This window comes from Trachurus japonicus, chromosome 16, assembly GCF_045865225.1.
Source record: "Trachurus japonicus isolate A0001 chromosome 16, Traja_1.0".
Lineage (NCBI taxonomy): Eukaryota > Metazoa > Chordata > Actinopteri > Carangiformes > Carangidae > Trachurus > Trachurus japonicus.
In genome coordinates this window covers 17,546,236-17,564,676 of record NC_140922.1, presented here as the reverse complement: position 1 = coordinate 17,564,676, position 18,441 = coordinate 17,546,236, and the positions used below count along the sequence as shown (strand labels likewise).

Below are 18,441 nucleotides of genomic sequence, written 5' to 3'. Positions count from 1 at the left end.
CCAAGGCAAGGGCCCGAGCACGTCTGACAGTATTTGCTGTGATCTGTTTGAACAAGAACAATCTTGGCACGGACTTGTTTGTCCAGAGTAATCCACCATAATCCCCGTGTAGCCTTCACTCTTTGGTCAACACCAGCCTGATCTTTTAGCGATAAACCACGAGCCATATTAACCTATAAAAGTAGCCTCCAACATGACACGTCTGTCTGCCACAGCCAGATCAGATGCCGTATATTCAGGTATTATCAACTCAGTGTTTTTGCTGTGTGAAGCCAGTGCCCAGGAACAGCTAATCCGGGGACACCAAGTTCATCACTTTACATGGTGCAGTTCATTTTGGCTTCACAACAACACATTGATTGCGAGATCTGCAGTTATGTGAAACACATCTGTTGACATGATCATGTGCGCACTTCAACACACAGATATCAACTTGGTAGGCAGAAACGAATAATAATATGACACACACTCTCACACACACACAAAAAAAAAACTTTTTACAGCATGTTTAAACTTTAGTGTAAACTCCTACCTCCCATTTGATGAGTTTCCTCCGTTTCTGTTATCTTGCTCGGCCTCGAAAACAAGCCGAGCGACGGTGCGGGGCGCAATGTTAAAATCCACTTTTTCAACGGAACACATCAACATTATTATGTGCGTGAAGCAGCATCTGCCGGCTGCAGGCAGCTACCTGTTAGCCTTTAGCCAGCTAACGCTAAAGACGGCCGAGGTTAGCCGACGGCCCCCTCGGACCACCGAAGGCCGACAGCAGCAGCTCACAAAAGATGACTATCTGGCTAGAAAGCCTTCATGTCCAACACAGAAAGTGCTGCTCCGACGTCCTCCATTTCCTCTTTAAAAACACCCCGACACGAAACACCGTCAACAACTTAATTTCAAAGCTCAAAACCAAAATTGGCTTAGCATCATTGGCGTGCTGACTTTTTAAAAAGTCCAAAGACAATACGTTTTTTGTCGAAAAGTGAAAACCAACAAAGTCAGTCAATCCAATTTGAATTTATCCGTGGGGGGGTTGCGCCACGTCTCATCCATAAAAAGTGTCATCCCTGCTGCACGTCTTTAATAGTGCAGAACAACAACAATACTTTTACTGCACATATTCCTTAAAAATGACACAGTTTACTCTTATTTTTATGTTATCGCCTATACGCAGCGACCAGACGTACAAGAAAACACCCCCCCGGCAAACTTTGTGGTACAGTCCCGGAAAATAACTGTTCAGTGGATGTGGCGAGAAGAAGAGGGGTGTTTACATCAAACAAACAAAATCTACGGGAAACCAGTTTCATCCCTAATCAACTTTAATCTTTTGATTGAGTTAAAACAAACTGACCGATTATGTGCATGCAATTGTTACAGTTAGGTTGTTTTTATTCCTAAATAGAAACAACTGGAGCAGTTTAATGCATTTAAGCACTGCGCTTTTTTTTGCGCAAATTTACACGAGGTCTACACAACAGGTTTTCTCGGTAGGCTACACCACGAAACATCGAGATCATGGAAATCCACAGATTTGGCGTATATTCAGAGTTCATTTGAAGGGAGCTCTTATGTGGCCAAAATGAAAGGAGAGACTAGAGACATTGCGACCCCTTGTGTCCCAAATCGCTGCGTGCAGCCATTATGGGTGAACGGATGGCTTAAGGCTCATCCTTTACCTCATTATTAAGCAGAAATTCTTATTAGGCAACAACATAAGGTGATGTGGCGTGGCTTGTATGGGGATGTTCATCTCACCTCTTGCTTCCTGCAGCAGCATTGCTTCATGTGGTCTCATGGACTACCTATTAGCTATAAGTAGGATGCAGCCTGCAAGATATTGGATATCCTCTCCTCCTGGACACAGTAAACAAGGCCAACGACAGGTCACCTTGTCTGAAGCTGAAAACAAAAGAATAAACATTGACAAGACATTTTTGGTTACCATGATGAATAACTGGGGATATTTTAACAAATAGGCTATAGCCTATTAGTTCATATTTGCCAAACATGTATCGTGCATAGTAGCCTACTGCTACTGTTGATTTTAGAGCTTTAACTACCAGCTTTATTCCTTATTGATCCCTTTTTAAAGTATTTTCCATATTACTCAAGAAAATTATAGAAAGTTTTCTGGTTATTTAAGAAATTATTTCATGTGAATTGTGAAAAACTGAAAAACCTTTCCAATTTCCTAAAGCAACATAGCTACAGTAGAGTAACATAGAGTTATGTCTTCAAATTGCTTTGTCTGACCAATTCAAAACTCAAACATCTTCTTACAGTTTACCATCGCAAGACAGTAAAATTGCAACAGATACTCACAACTGAATGGTGAACTTGAAAAATTATGTTGATCTGACTATTGATTCCTTAATAATTTCAGCTCTTGTGGATTAGTATGCAGCAGTTCAGTGTATTTTGTCTTTTTATCACATTTCTAATATACACACCCATTCATACACACACTTTGCATCTTATTTCCATAATGTTATGCACTCATTGTCCCTGACATTTCAAAAATACACCTTTAAGCAGACATGCTCACACTTCAGCAACTAAACTTAGGAGACTACAAACAAAAAAAGAGAATTTGCCAGCCCTGCTGGAGACAAAGTCAGATTTAAATTCTTTAACAATAATAAAAAAATAAATAAAATAAAAAACATTAAGCAACATATATTATCAACATTTATTGTTGTGACAAATTTACCTTCTTTTCAGTTTTAATTTTCAGCCAGCAGTTGCCTCTGTATCCTTTCAAAACGACAGCAGAGCATCACAATGACTTGGCAATTTCACATTCTCCATAGGTTTACTAGGCATCCTCTCTCTCCTCACTCCATGCGACTGCCTGCTGAAATCAACACTTCACTGGCTCCGCTTGGAAACGCAGGATCGAGATCTGTCTCATATATGCAGCCAGGCTAGAAGCCGCTCCAGGTTAAAGAGAGTTGTGTTGCTGAGCGCTTCTGGCTGCTCAATCGGGGACTGGAAACTCGATCTGTGCTAAAAATAAAAAAACATCACCAGCACTGCGAGAAAGGAGGTGTGCCACTCACTGTGTGTATGCGTGTGTAGGGTCACAGAGGCACAGCCTACTCTAATATACACAACACACACATAGTACACATACACATGGTTTATCATATGTCAACATTTCCTTGAAGCCCCCCTCCCTCATGAGTGTGGCAACCCAAGGTCTTTCTTTCACCCTCTTTTGGTCACATGTGTGTGTAATTTTCCCAAATTGCTCTGGCTGATCTTTATTGTCATTATCATTCATAGGCTACCACAAGGTTAAAAGAGGCAAGGACCCTTATCAAGAGCTCAGTGCTCCACTGTGTCATCTGGTTACATCACATGACAACATCCCTGACCTCCAACGCAGCCAAAATACACAAATACACACACACACACACAAGCAAATACACACAAACACACACTCGCACTGGCTGGTAGGAATACAGCTTATACCCAACCCCTTCACACACATGATCATTTTTTTAAATGTTTAAACGACCTCAGAGTGGGACATGTTTAATTGTACTTGACATGTTCCAATGCATCTCCCCCCTTTAAAAAATACCTCATTACATTCAGCATGTCAACGCACCGGCTTTATCTACCACGTGAATCTTTTTGTCACTGCAGTCAGCACACAAGTTGAGGCCTTTAGCCAATGTCTGTTTTGTCAGCCCTGACTTCAGTGGCCTTGTTTTCTCTGACAACTAACTGGCATTGACGAACCGTCAGACCAGCAAGAAGAAAAAAAGTAACACTGGGAGGTACAAAACGCAACATTTTCACTTTTAGTAAGTGAACGAACTTGAGATATTTAATCAAATCGATGTGCAGTGGGTCAGTAAATGATTTATTGATTTGATTAATAAATATATTGGCAGCAGTAAACGGTCCAGACAAACCTGATACAGAAAGGAAAATTGCCTGAATGTGAAAACCATCTATAATAAAGAGGGAATAACAAGGATTGTAAATTGTCATACATTGAAATGGCCTATACCATACTGTAACAATAGATTTGTTATAAGGCAAAGCTTAAGAGAGGAGGTCGATTTTCAATCATCAAAAACGGACTTTGAAAGTAAAAAGACAAACAGGAAAGTTTTTTTTTAGCTTTGCTACGTTTATCACAAATCCTATTCTTGAACATCAATCAAACTTTAATAGCACTACTTTAGCACCTGGCATATTTCTGTTGTGTATCATCTCCAGGGAAAGTACAAAAATGAGCAACACCATGATTTCAACTTTTTAGGTTTCCTAATTTGAGCTCAAGAGAATAATCATGCGCATCCCTCAGTATTTTCTGACATGTTATACCATCACTTGTTGATAAATAATTGCCAAGCCTATGCTGATTATGAATATGAATTGTTGGTTGGAGCTATAGCACATGCTGGAATAATACAAACTTGCCCAATTTTTTTTTGTGAACTCATACTTTCACAAAACACTGCTTCAAATCAAATCAGCAAATGCAATCTTAAACATGAAAACAATTAAGGTTTAAGTGGCAGCTGAGTGAGTGAGTTTCACATTTTGCATTTTACCCCAAATAATTATAATAACTAAAATCAATAACTAAACTAAAAACTAACTAAATCAATACAAGATCAATAAAAATATTTATAATAATACATGGAGACAAGGTGAAGTCAGTTTGCAACATGGAATCACATTAAATTAAGTAAGGTATGTTCTTTTGAAAGAACAAGAAAAGTAGCATACAGTTTAATATCAACTACTGTATTTTCACTGGTACAGACTGACTGACTCACTGCTTCCATGTACTCTAGTCATCCTGCGCTCCAAACACTGGGGCGAATGCTTCATCTCTTAAGTGTCCTTCAGCAAGACACTGTATTCCTGCCAGATGCAGGGGGCTGCAGCCTGCAGCTGTCCGTGACCTCTGACCTGTGGAGCGGAGCTGGAGAACAGAGCATCAGACAGGACAAAATGTACTCACGGCCGGGTGTGTTTGCAGCAGCGTTCCCTTTAAGGCTGTTTGCTCTAAGCAGGTGTTTGTCTGGAAATATTTGTTAAACAAAATATGTCGGGGATGAGTTTACGAGTCAGACTTGCTGCGCCTTTTCATGAAAGAATATGAATGCCACTGGATGTAGATGTTTTTTTGGCAAAGATAATGTAAAGGCAAGAAGTGGTAACTAAAAACTTTCATGTTATGTCAAGCTATTTATTCAAAACTAGTTTACCTTTTCAAAATAGTTCCAATAGCCTAATGCAACATAAAAAAAATAAAATAAAAAAAAGTGTGTAAAATGCTAAACTTCTCCTAAATGAGAGACTCTGTTGCACCGTTGGTCTGTAAATCAGAGGAAACATGCCTTTGGTGTTTAGCTGTGGATGGTCATGTTGTCATGGATCCGCTCTCATCATCTCAGGTTTCCTGCTGGATTTCAACACTTAACAACGTTCAACTCTCCTGGATTCACACACTCTAAATATAGCTGCCTTAAAGTCAGTCTGGACTACAGGGGAGACTCTGAAACCTGCTGCTGAGAATCACAGAGACCCAAAGTCTTTTCAGTAAACCATCTCTGATTTACGCTCTCTCTCTGTTTGGCCACTGTGAAATGCAGGCTTGTTGACCTAATGGACTAACAGCTTGGATTAAAAACCGGACTGGTTTTCTGTGAGGAACATGGAATTAATCAGCGACCAGGAGGCGTTACGTCAGTGAAGTCACCTTGGTCGCCACAGATATTTCTCAACAGGTTTACGTCAAAGAAAGTTCAGCGTTTTGTTTGACAGCTGGTCGAAGGCTGCTCCTGCAGACATGATGTGCCACTTGTCACTTTTAGCTGTCCTCAGTCTTTTCGGTAAGCCCATGCAGCTCCATGTGTGTCTAACCTTTCATTACCAAACCACTGATGTCATGGGTGAAGTTGCAAATTTGAATGTTAATTTTTGATGGGCTGTCATACAATTTCTAAAACTGAAACAAAACTGCAATCACTGCAACAGAGGACATCAATAGATAGATAAGATAAGCAACAAGTGTTTTTTAATAAATAACTCTATTAGTGTCTGTGTGAACAACCCATATTTGTGGTTGTGTAAATCTGAATCAGTGTGTGTACAACCTAAAGGAAAAAAGAAAAAAATGAACATTTGAAAATGTAAATGAGCAACAGAAAAGTGAATTTATGAAACTTTAATGATTTACTTATATTGCTAAAGAAAGCTGTAACTTACTTTTTTTTACTTCCTGAAAGAGATCTGTTTTACGTGAGTTTTTTCTTAACCTTAAACAGTTGTTGCCTGTACCTAACCTGCTTGAAAGAGACTTTGTAAAACTAAATCCAAATGCCTAACTATTTCTAATATAATATTTATGTGATTATATTTATAATGGAAAACACTTCTTTGTTGTTGAAAGGTCTTATGAAGTATAAATAAAACAGCTTTTACCACTTAGATGTCAAAAAGAAAACATCCACTTCCAATTCTGCATCAATTTTTACATAATAGCCCTGAGCTTTTTGCTTTGAGATTATATATATTCCTAAAATATATTTGTTTTTCCATCAAATGTGATTAAGTGTAAACAGTACAGTCTGTGGAAAATCATCACTGAAATTATTGAATATAAGTCGTCCTAATTCTTTTCTGCTGTTTAAATATCGCCTCTTATTATATCACATTCTTAATTTCTTAACTTTGTCTAATTATTGTGTTCATGGGCACCGTTCTCTACACTTTCACCCTACTCTCTCTCCTCTTCTCCTCCTCCTCCTCTTCTTCTTCCTGTGCTCCCCTGCAGTTCCTCAGTGCCACAGTGCCTGTGCAGAGGTGGACTCCCTGACTGAGGCGGTGGCAGGACAAGGATTTCTGCTGGGCTGCATCTCCTGTAAGAGACGAGAGGAGGTCCCGGCCCAGGCCACCGTCGACTGGCACTTCAAACCAGAGGGAGAGGAGGAGTTCAGGCATGTGAGTTCAACAAGAGAACTGGTTTGAGTTGTTTGTTGAATCTGGAAGAGTGCTCTGCTCTCCTCTATCATCATGTTTACTTTGAGCAACATTGCCACTTGAAGCTGAAGATGGAGGTTTAGTTCAGTAGGTCTGCTTTTTAGAATAAGTCAACTTTTTAAAAAAACTTTTCCACACTGTGAACATCATCCATGAACTTTGGAAACAGGCCAGATCAAATATGATTAATCCAGATTCATTCTGTTTATACATCACATTCTTACACTGTGTTAATCACACACACACATTGTAGGAACTTATATTACATTTTTTATATTAAACCTTTTTGTTACTTAGACACAAATGACACAGAGAAGCTGAAAGGAGGAAGAAGAATAACTGTTCTTATTAATGGCTTATAGCCTAACCAGTGGCGTGCACAGACTTTTTGAAGGGCAGGGGCGATTGGGAAAAAAAGGGCACATATAGCGCGTCCTCACCACTGAAGAGGGCACTTTAGCACACGTTTTGGCTCCAAGAGGGCACTTTAGCACACGTTTTGGCTCCAAGAGGGCACTTTAGCACGCGTTTTGGCTTTAAAGGGCACTTTAGCACACGTTTTGGCTCCTAGAGGGCACTTTAGCACACGTTTTGGCTCCAAGAGGGCACTTTAGCACACGTTTTGGCTCCAAGAGGGCACTTTAGCACACGTTTTGGCTCCAAGAGGGCACTTTAGCACACGTTTTGGCTCCTAGAGGGCACTTTAGCACACGTTTTGGCTCCTAGAGGGCACTTTAGCACACGTTTTGGCCCCCATGAGTTCACTTTAGCATGCGTTTTGGCTTCCAAGAGGGCACTTTAAGGCGTGTTTTGGCTCCCGGGGGCACTTTAGGGGGGGCGACTGCCCCCCTTGCCCCCCCCCTCAGTGCACGCCACTGAGCCTAACAGACCTACAGTATAAAGCCTTAGTATATGATGAATGAACCAGTATAAGAGCCAGTGATTACAGCTTATATTTAAGAGCAGTATCAACATATTTGAAGTATCTTCTGCTTCAAAAGGACATGCCACATTGTCCAAATTTTTAACTATAAATATATGCAACTACAGTATAAGAAGAGGAGTAATAGTGTTGTGTCTGTACAATTAAAACATCGCATCTAAAAGAGCCTTCCCCAAATCACATGTATAGGCTATATATTTTTATATTTTTTTTTCCTCCTCTCAGATTTTTCACTATGACCACCCGAGCGCTGAGATCCTGCATGAAGACTTCAGCGACCGTCTGGAGTGGCAGGGGACAAAAAACATTGATATTCAAATAGGAGCCATTTACATTCACAATGTCACCTACAATGACTCTGGGACGTATCAGTGCACGATTCACCGCACCCTGTTGCTGGCGCTGGCTGATGAGCACGTCACAGTGGAGAAGGAGGTGGAGCTCAGCGTGGTGGCTGTGGGTAAGGTGGGCTGTACCTCTCGGCAGTGGGAGAGGACATGATGAGAAGTAAACGCACACATACCACAAGTTAAAGTCCCTCCTAACGTATTAACATACTTTGACAATGAAGAGTAAAAGTGCTCATTCTGCATGAGACTGATGTAAAGGAGGAACGTGCATTCACATCCAACTAGTAGGCAGGTGCAGGACAAAAAAAGTAGTGAAAGAAAAAGAAAAAATCTCCGCACACTGCTCACAATTTTTTTTAATTATTAATCGAAAAAACAAACAAACAACGTTTTGACCACCTATGACCCATAGGTGGTCAAAACGTTGTTTGTTTGTTTTTTCGATTAGGTCTTCTGAAGGTGTGTTTGGTGTGGGGCCTATAAACAGGGGGAGGATGAAAGTGGGCAGTGACTCGTAATTTTCACCTGCTGCAATCACAAAATCCCATGTTGATAAGTAATACATACAAACAATTGGATCATATCAATGACAACGACTCAAATCCCAGGTCGCAAAAAAAAAAAAATGTTAAAGACCTGGAGCAATAGACAAATAAAACACAGGAGATAACTAATCATCACATAGAAAATTATTCAAAAAATATTCAAAAACCATAACCTAATTTAAACAAATGAGACAAAATAAGACCCTCACTATATAAAAATGAATGGTAAATCAATCCAAATGCATGTGGTGATGTGACATTACTTGATTTGATTATTAGTAGTAAAAATGTAAATAATTACACTCCACGACTGGCTGTCAGTTATATTCTCCTCTCCCCTTTGTCTCATTTGTGAAAAATCTGTATTCACAGTTTTCTTGTCATGATCCAATTATATTTAAGTCCTCTCATCAGCCATGACTCCGACAGACAAAGCAGTTTACAGCTGAGATTTGTACAGAAAAGTAGAAATATAAAAACTACCAAAGAGGAGAGGAAATACAGTGAGTGTGTTGTGTCAAGAGCAGTCCCACCAGATCTCTGTCAGAGTCAGGGCTATAGTCTGTTTATGTTTGGCCCACTGAATCTTTCCCAGTGACTTAACGTCTCCAGAGTCAGGCTGCAGTCCTCATTTTTGATAAACCTGACAATTGTGCTAGATAAAATGGGAGGGAATCACCCTGAATAGAAAAAACAAGTGCACTACATTCAGCATGATTTATCCTGACCTGTTGGTGGTGCTAGAGGAAAGGAAGGGAGCTATTCACACCTGTATGAGTAAAATAAGTATAGCGGAGTCTGGATGGAGTCCATTAAGGAACAAACAAGGAGCAGTGTAGCGCAGGTGAAGACCAAATATAAATGCCATCATATCACACAACAAATATTACAGTTGATGCTGTTTCCTCCTTCCTCAGCCAATCGGGAGCTGGCTGCAGTGATCTCAGAGATAATGATGTATGTGCTGATCGTGGTTCTGCAGCTGTGGCTCATTCTGGTTCTGGTCTACTGTTACAAGAAGATTACAGAAGAGCACGAGGCGCGGGAGGCCCGCAAAGCTCTTAAAGCTCAGGCAGCGTGAGTCATATGTCCCATACATGATTTATTATTGACAGTATTAACCCTTTAACCAATAGACTGGGATCATACTCCTGTTCATTTGGATACAATTAACCATATGCTTGACCACATTTTCACATGTCGATACTGAAATAATCTTCATCACAGTCAGTTTGATAAAAAAAAAAACCCGATCTGCTTTAAGTCAGAATTTTGGGGTTAGCTTTTTGGTTGTCATGACTTTATTTCTCTGTTGTTACTCACATCTGAATAATTACCCTTTTCTTTTTATGTTTCCAGACTATTGGAGGCAAAGGACACCTGTGATGGGGTGCAGCTAGAGTAACTGTACCGGTGAGCTTCATGTTCAAATCAGCATTAAACAAGATTCTGGTTTTTCGCAACTTTATATAATAATGATGTAATAATAACATATATGTAAGAGTTTTCCTCTTGACCTGTCATTCTTATGCTTTTATGTTTCATTTTGTATCCATCAGGGTGACAGACCATCTCTGCAAGAGTGAACATTTGTGGATTTGACTTTAAAACCAAAAGGTCTTTAATATAGGGGATTCCAATGAATGGATGATAAAACAAATCAGTAAATTCATTTGCATATTATATATTAAGCCCCAAGTAATGTTCTTACACAACACAATAAGCATAATGATAATAAAATCTTCATACCAAGACAAACATCAATCATTCTGTCAGTATTGCTCAGTTCTATGGACTAACAGAAATGCAAATGTAAATGTAAAACATAAATAGCTTTCTGTTCCCAGTCTATTTAAATATGCACCATTTAAATATGATGGGTTCAATTCTTTGACCTGTTTTGACCAGAAAACAGAATTTGTCAACATTTCTAAATTATGCATGAGGCCTTTGAATGTTTCCACTGATACCATGTCTTAATTGTGCCAAATGAGTTGAATTGATGTTCTATGTATCTGAGCAATCAGCTTTAGTGTTTAGATGTTTATTCTAAACTTCTCCATTTGTCCTCGTCCATATCTGTATATGAACTGAATGTAATGTAAATGTTTTTGTAAATCATTTTTCATCCACTGTCCATGCTGTGTTGGAAGACATTTTGAAGAATCTACGAACTTATAAGTACTTGGTTTGTTATCACCATGTTGCCTGTAATTTCTCTAGTGTAAATGCTGTGTAACATGTTCTTAGAAACTGTTGTTTTAAGCGTGTTGTAAAAAAAATATATATATATAGCACTGATCTCTCACAGCCAAACGTTATACTTTGTTATTGCCTTTCGATACAAACACAGAATGGTGCTACAAAAATGTAGTTCTCTGTGTTCAGTACCACTTCATGCAGGTCCCAGGAAGCACACCCACACTATAAAGCAGAGTTAAGGACATTTGGAGGTGACAGTGTTGTAACTCAATCTAGTCTGAGCTGTGCTGCAGAGTAGCTCAAGTCTGAAAGCAGCTTTGTTCTCCGGTCGGGACCTTTCCCCCGAAAAAACCACACACTCCTGCCCTTGCAAAAAATGATCATTAGACATTTTCTTGACAGTACTAACCTCATACACTCTTCACAGACAAGTCCTGACCATCAGTGGGCTGCAAAGGACAAAGGTCCTCTGATGTCCCCTGAGACAAAATGAAGGTGTAACATAAACATGTTCAAGCCAATTCTATACATTTTTCTTATGATTTGAATGAGCTAGCTGAGTAAAGTGTGTAAATAAGTCTTTATTGTGTTCACTGAAGGACAGTCATGCTGCAGCGCGACTTCACCACGCTGAGGTTTTGACCTTGTCCTGTGACCTCCTCGTTTCATTAGACGTGTTGACATGCTGAACATGCTGCGTGTCTTTTCTGCGTCAAAGAAGGAGGGCAGATTATCTGACTAGGAGAACAGGAGTTGTGCATTTTTACTCAAGGTGCAGTTTGGGAAACAAGCTGCTCCTCCACAGGTGACTGATGTAAAAATTAAAAATAAAAAAAACCCAGCAGGAACAGAATCGGGACCCTTGAAAGGTGGGTTTATCTCTTTATTTAATTAATCTCAAATAATAATGTTGTAGATTTTTACGAGGATTCATTCTTTACTTTTATTTCGTAAATCCAACACTCTGGCATCCAGAGAAACAATGGAAGTAACAATTTAAAGTCTCTTTTTTTCCATTCTTCTTTTTTTCCCCAATTCTGTGAGGTGTAGGACATTTTCTCAGATACAGCCTCACTTTTGTATCCCACATTTTTCCCTGATGTTTTACTCTTGTGGGAACTTAATGAGTTTTTTAAATGAGGTAAGGGAAGTCATGTATGTACGAAACAGGCTTAACGATAGAATAGAGAAATAACTGCAGCGTATCTACTCCAGAGATAAAGAAGAGGATGATCTTTCCTTTGAGATGCACCTTTTTCTTACCGTCTCCTCGTCCTCCTCAGTTGCAGGTTGCCGGGTGTCCAGCAGAGGTCAGCCATGTCTCACATCAACGCCACCGAGCTGCAGTCGCTCCTGCTCTCCTTCCTGCAGCACTGCCTCAACGGCACCACTCTGCTGTCTCCAGCGCTGCCTCAGAACCACACCGCCGCCCAGCAGGCTGTGCACCACGACCCCGCAGCCAGGGCCCACTCTCAGTCTCAAGGAATCATGTACATCTTTCTGGTGGTTGGCATGTTCAGCTTCTTCACCTTCGGCATCATGCTCAGCTACATTCGCTCCAAGAAACTGGAGAGCTCTCATGATCCGTACCACCAGTACATTGCCCACGACTGGACCAAGGTGATGACTCCGTCCAGGGCCGTAGCTCAGGCTCTGCACAGGGAGGCCGGAGGCAACGGCACCAGCGGCAAGGAGCCCGTCGTCATCTGCAACCCTGCAACGCTGGACCAGCTGCCAGACTAGACTGAGGCATTTCACAGATACAAGAAGGAGAAACACAAAGAAGACTCACAAAAAATGCTATTACACAGGATTTTGAATTACCTTAACTTTTAATGTCACATAGCAACCGAAAGTTACAGTGTTTAGTTTGTATTTAAATACAAGTAATTTCACAGAAACAACCTCTATCATAAAAGTGCCTTGTGTTGTTATCTCATGCTGTCCCATCCTCACACTTAACAGACACTGGGGAGCAGAACCTCTTCTGCTATACAATCCCATCATATACAGCAGTGATGCAGAGTACTGTAAAACCGGTTCAATGCAAAACAGGTGAATAATTGTGTGTGAATATTACCCCTACACACCATAATTACTGGTTTAATTGAAAAATGCAAACAAATAAACCACTGATGTCAAAACATTTTCACAGATTCACAGTTGTAGTGTTTTCATCTGAGCAAACTCTGCATCCAGGACATCAGGCCTTTTTTGGCCTTTTTGGGCTTAGTTACCGTGTTTGCCCTTTTCCTCTCCTCCTTCCTCCTCTCTCGCTCCTTCTCTCTCTGTCTCTGCTGCTCCAGCCTGTGATGCTGTGCCCCTTTCACAGCACGCTCAATCTCTCTGGACAAACTGAAGTGAACCATTTGCATGTTGAGCATCGGCACGATGAGGTTGTAGTTGTCCACCACCTTGTTGAGTTTCGCCAGCTCCTCCTCTACAGATGCGCACAGCTGCTCCCATTGCCTCTGCTCTGTGGAAGCCATGGGGTCGCCCAGCCCGGCCCTCCCCTCCAACAGCCTCTTCCGGATCTGAGCGGTGGACTCTCGGATGTCGCGCTGTGTGACGACCCACGGCGGCTGGTAACCATTGTCTATGAGGATGCGGTTGAGGTTGTGGGTCATTGGATCAGCATATGGATTATACTCGTACTTGTTGAGGGGCTTCCCAGCTCCGCTTAGGTTCCTGAAATCTCCACGGGCCATGGACTCCTGGATCAGGTCCTCCACGAGCCGCTCCACGGCCTGGGTGATCTTGATCTTCCGACTGCGCTGACGCACGTCCCGTTCCACCAGCGCTCCCTCCGCGGCAGCCGCCCTCTCGTGCTCCTTCTGTCGGTAGTCTAAAACCTGCTCGGACGCCCTGTCCACACGAATCTGTCGGTACTGACGCTCCCGCTGGCTGGGCGTGCCTGAGCCCACTCCCTCGTAGCTGAGGTAGTGTCTGTGCTGAACTGCCGATCGTTTAAACTTATCCTCATCTTCCGCTTCCTTCCCAGAGTCGGGGCGTTTGCTCCTGCTCTGATGCACCAGCACAGCGCGGTAGGCCTCCTCAACGCGGGCGAACAGCGCCGAGTCTGCAGTCGGAGACCCCGAGTCTGGGTGGTAGAGCTTTGCCAGGCGGAGGTAGGCCTCTTTCACCTGCGCAGGACTGCTGTGTCCCTCGTCAGGCAGCTGCAGGAGTCTGTAGCTCTCCTGCAGGCTGCGGCTGATCTGGGGGCCGGAGCTGAGAGCTCTGAGCAACAGGGACTGTCGAGACAAGACGAGCACAACGCGGCCATGGTAGAATTCACTGCGGGAAACCAGGAAGTGGAAAGTGCAACTCATTTCTGGCACAGTCCTGTGGATTTGAAAAGCAAACTTATTAAAAATGGCAACATTAACCTGATTCTTTATGGTATTTTGATGACAATTAGCTTTATTCAATCGTTGCTTTGACATTTTTACTGTTTGTGAAAGTAGTACACCTTTTCATTCATTCTTTCAAAAATACTTTTTCTTTAATTCTCTTAATGGCATAATAAATTAACCAAATGAAAAAAACATTAAAAGTGTTTGTCATGCATTTATGTGCTTGAAACTACTCCCCTTGTATGTAATTCTACTTAGTAAATTTAGGCTCACAGGGGCCTAACACCTCATAAAACTCTACAAATAAACAAATGCCAAGACGTGTGTGAATTCCATTTACATAGATCTGCAACAATAAGTCAATTAAATGATCAGTTGATCATCAGAGAATAGCTAAATGAAATAAATGAAACTATTTTCATAATCACTTGTGATTTTGAGATCTGAGTTTCATTTAGATTCTCAAATGTGAGAATTTCATGCTTTCTTGTCATATGACAAAGAGCAGAGTATCATTAGAGTTAACAAACAGAGCTGCAAACGCACTATTTATTGCACAGTTATACAGAGTTTTGACTTTGACTCCACTGGAAGTCACTGAGGAGAGCTGCTGAAAATATCATAAAGTTGCAATGAGTAATAAGTTTGTAAAACATACAGAGCCTTTGCAGGTGAATTACATCTTGGTCGACACAACACATGAATTCACATTTATCATTTTATATTAGGCTATATGACAAAAGGTGGGGTCTCGTGGATGTAGGCTATTCTGAGGACAGGCTAACTCGCTAGCTAGCTATAAAAGAGGTTAGCGCAAATAACGTAGCTTTAATAGGACGACTTGTGCATGAAGCTAAAACTGAATGAAATCTACAGCACGAACCTGTTTGTAGCGCATTAGTGGACAGCGGTACAGCTGAACGACCTGCAGCTTCAGAGGAAAGTAGGTCACCTGCTTCAGCTGGGTTTGTTATTATTAGAGCTTCTTCTACTGTCGTTTCACTGCAGTTGTGTTGTAGTGTTACCGCCCCCTGTGGACAAGATGTCTCCAGAGGTGGAGCCCTAGGCAGGCTAGAAGCTTTTTATACAGTTTATGGGTAGGTGTGCTCATACTCAGATCTTTACATCAGGGTTTGTCATTGTCATTACCATATTTAGGCTAAGTCAGACACAAAGCAAACACTGAAAGAAAAGAGTATTCTTTAATTGGTTGCTCTTGTTAGAGCACTTTTTTTTTTCAAGCATGTGTTTATTAGTTTTGTTTGCAATTTACAGTAAATCAAACAGGACATTCTTACAAGCAAGAAACAAAGCAAACTTTTTCTCCCTATTCTCCCTCCCTTCCCTTTCTTCCCCTCACTAAATAATTAAAACATTAAACCTACAAAAACAAGATGAAAATAAAGCAAAAAGGATGGAATAATAATAATAAATAAGTAAATAAATAAATAAAAGTAGACAAATACTGATAACAGTTATATGATGAATTTCAAAGGTGTTTCTCAGGACATTATATCACACAATCTACTCCCTCAGAGCCTCCTCCTGTTGAAGCAAATTACCATGTTAGAGCACTTTTAAAAACAAAATGTCGACCGAAATGGCCTATTACTATTGGATGATTAGCCTAGATAAATGACTGTAATTCTAAAAGAAAGAATAATCTGAAAGTAGACCTACTTATTTGGTGTTATATTACAGGGTTACAGGATGGTCTGACAACTTTTAGGATTTTCAACAGGTCTATGAGTGAGAAAAGGTTTAGAACAACCATGTCTATGGGGACTGGGGTAAGTTGCCACTCTTTAGGATCACTACATCAAGACAATTACAGTTTTGTTTCTCACAAATATGTCTGCATAAAAGTAGTCTTGTGGCACGATTTACCCGTGTATAGTTGACCATAGGAGCGGGGTAAGTTGAGCCACCCAAGTTGCTTTGATATTTTCATATATGGAAAATGTAATTGTTATATGAGGTATAGGCTTTGTAGCTTTGTTGATCATGTAGCCTATGTGTTTTTCTTATTTTTGTCACCAGTTTTTGATATTGACACATAGCCTACTACTGTAGGCCTATGTCATCACATAACCTGTGAGGTGATCCCTTGAATTGATTTAAGCAGGTGTATCTCTGCAACAGCTTCATGTCTGATGAAGGGAGTGGGCCCGAAATATTTGGGAGCATATTCTATTTTTCCATTTTTGATTCACTCCTCATTGTGGTCCAGCACCTAGTTGTAATTGTTTATAGGTGTGTCTTTTAATTGTCTCAAGTTGAGCCACCCCCCACCTTCCCTTCCATCCCACTTTCATGCTAAGTCATAACTCATACCACAGCTGATATAATAGGCTATATAAAACAAATTTATCGGCTAATCTATTTTGGTCTAAATACAATTCTCATGAATATTATGACTAAATTCACTTTAGAGTCAATCATGGAAAGCTGTTTGCCAAACTTCAAGAACGTCGGGTTCCACCTTATTTGATAAGAATATTGCATTACAAGGATGCACATCAAACCATGCATGCTAGATGGGGTAAGTTTATCTGCGCCCTTCCTAGTAACTAATGGTGTGAGACAAGGAGGAATTTTATCACCTGTACTTTTCAATATTTGGATGACAGCTAAACTATAGGACTGGATGTATTGGTGGGAGACTTATCAATCACCTGGCAAATATGCTGATGATTTGGTCATTATGTCTCACTCTAGTGCTGATTTGCAGCAGTTGCTTAGAATCTGTTTCTTCTAGTATGCAGTAGGCCTATGATATTGTGTTTATTATGATTGTAAAAACCGAGGAGGATAAAAACTCACACTTTCCTTCCTTTTTCCTAGCTGGTCAAGTACTTGGCGTTGTGAATAAAGCTAGATATCTGACTGGGCCACATAATCAGAGATGACTTAGGTGATGATGATGATGTTCAATGTCAGTGCTGCAAACTCTATGCACAAGCCAATATGCTTGCACGTGTGATGGGGAAACCAGAGTTGCAGTTGTTAGTTCTTGAACACACCCTTGTGTTCAGGCCAACCCCTACTCTACTGCCTCCTGATTAGACTGAGGGCATTTAAGTCACCTGTGACCTCTGGGCTGTCTCTTTGTCTCTCTCTGGCTGTCGTGTGGGCTTCCTCTGACTCTGAGGTAGGAAATGAAGCCACTAGTTTAAATGTTACTTTAAATCAATTATATGTAGTGACCAGGTTGCAATTGTTTGCCACAGCTCTCCTCTCCCTCTCTCCCCCGGTCTTACTGGTGTCTGCATCTACTAATGAATGAATGGAGGTAGCCTATGTTGTGAACTGTTGATGCCTGATCTGATGTGGAGTGGTACTAACAAATGGAATTCTGTCCTTTCTATAGTTCTCCAATGTGGGTACTCATTAGCTGATACCTGGGTTAGCCGGTTCACCTTTTTATTAAGGTAGGCTTTGTGATTTTGACCTGTAAGCAGATGAATTGAAATGCATGTCTGGTTTTATTATAATTATTAACTGACCTTTCTTGAATTTATAGGTCATTGTCAGCTGCTGTTTTGCCTTGCTTTTAGTGTTGCCTTCATTGTTGATTAGCCTATTGTTAGTCTGGACCAACTGGTGTTTGTTGCTTGTGTTAATGTTTGTTTTGCTTTATTTCTTTTAGTGGCATTAGTCGGCTTATAGCGGAGGCTAGTCACGATGGAGTGGTTCCCTTCACCGTTTGTAGTGTTAAAGCGCGCCGGGACACAGTTGCAGTGTGCACCAGTGACTTGCCGTGAGCACGCGTGGTGGGTAAGTTGTTGCACCTCTGGAACACATCCTTAGGTAGGCTGCCTCCCTGTAGTTGGCTTCTGTCCACTCCTTTTTGTTAAAGCAGATAACAGCGGCACGGCCGTTTCGGCTAATGCTGTGTTCAAGGCAGGCTTTTGAAACCGTAAGTTACAGCTTCAAGTCACAACTACGACTTGGTAGCGTTCCAGGTAACCCGTAGCTCGTGTTTTTACCGTCCTGTTGTCTGTGAAAGTTCCCTATAACGGCCACTCGTAACT

At 41.0% G+C, this 18,441-nt stretch overlaps 4 protein-coding genes across 5 annotated transcripts in view; 2 read left to right on the top strand and 2 right to left on the bottom strand.

Annotated features, from left to right (window-relative positions):
- The window catches only part of gramd1a (GRAM domain containing 1A), a 32,847-nt gene extending 29,858 nt beyond the window's left edge, over positions 1-2,989 (bottom strand). The window contains exons 1-2 of one of the 2 annotated variants that reach the window (XM_085802291.1): positions 2,714-2,989; positions 1,759-1,902 (exon numbers count right to left, since the gene is read on the bottom strand). Coding sequence is in view for 1 of the 2 variants with exons in the window: in XM_085802292.1 (XP_085658418.1) it covers positions 533-648 (116 nt within the window). In the remaining variant the exon portion in view is untranslated. Of the gene's footprint in view, positions 1-532; positions 966-1,758; positions 1,903-2,713 lie in introns of those variants that run through there. The other variant, XM_085802292.1, reaches the window with a different exon arrangement.
- Positions 2,990-5,508: 2,519 nt separating this feature from the next.
- On the top strand, positions 5,509-10,508 carry LOC146972264 (sodium channel regulatory subunit beta-1). Its single transcript, XM_085802294.1, has 6 exons — positions 5,509-5,864; positions 6,809-6,975; positions 8,183-8,417; positions 9,770-9,929; positions 10,212-10,265; positions 10,412-10,508. Exons 1-5 carry the CDS (start codon positions 5,822-5,824, stop codon positions 10,255-10,257), a joined length of 651 nt encoding a protein of 216 aa, XP_085658420.1. The 5' UTR covers positions 5,509-5,821; the 3' UTR covers positions 10,258-10,265; positions 10,412-10,508.
- A 1,755-nt stretch (positions 10,509-12,263) lies between these two features.
- On the top strand, positions 12,264-12,868 carry LOC146972263 (potassium voltage-gated channel subfamily E member 1-like). Its single transcript, XM_085802290.1, has one exon. The coding sequence runs from the start codon at positions 12,372-12,374 to the stop codon at positions 12,795-12,797; it is 426 nt and encodes a 141-aa protein (XP_085658416.1). The 5' UTR covers positions 12,264-12,371; the 3' UTR covers positions 12,798-12,868.
- Positions 12,869-13,208: 340 nt separating this feature from the next.
- dnajc28 (DnaJ (Hsp40) homolog, subfamily C, member 28) lies at positions 13,209-15,420 on the bottom strand. The gene is made up of 2 exons (XM_085802289.1): positions 15,291-15,420; positions 13,209-14,396 (listed from the first exon to the last, which is right to left on the bottom strand). The coding sequence occupies exon 2, from the start codon at positions 14,381-14,383 to the stop codon at positions 13,229-13,231; it is 1,155 nt and encodes a 384-aa protein (XP_085658415.1). The 5' UTR covers positions 14,384-14,396; positions 15,291-15,420; the 3' UTR covers positions 13,209-13,228.
- Between the last annotated feature and the right edge of the window lie 3,021 nt (positions 15,421-18,441).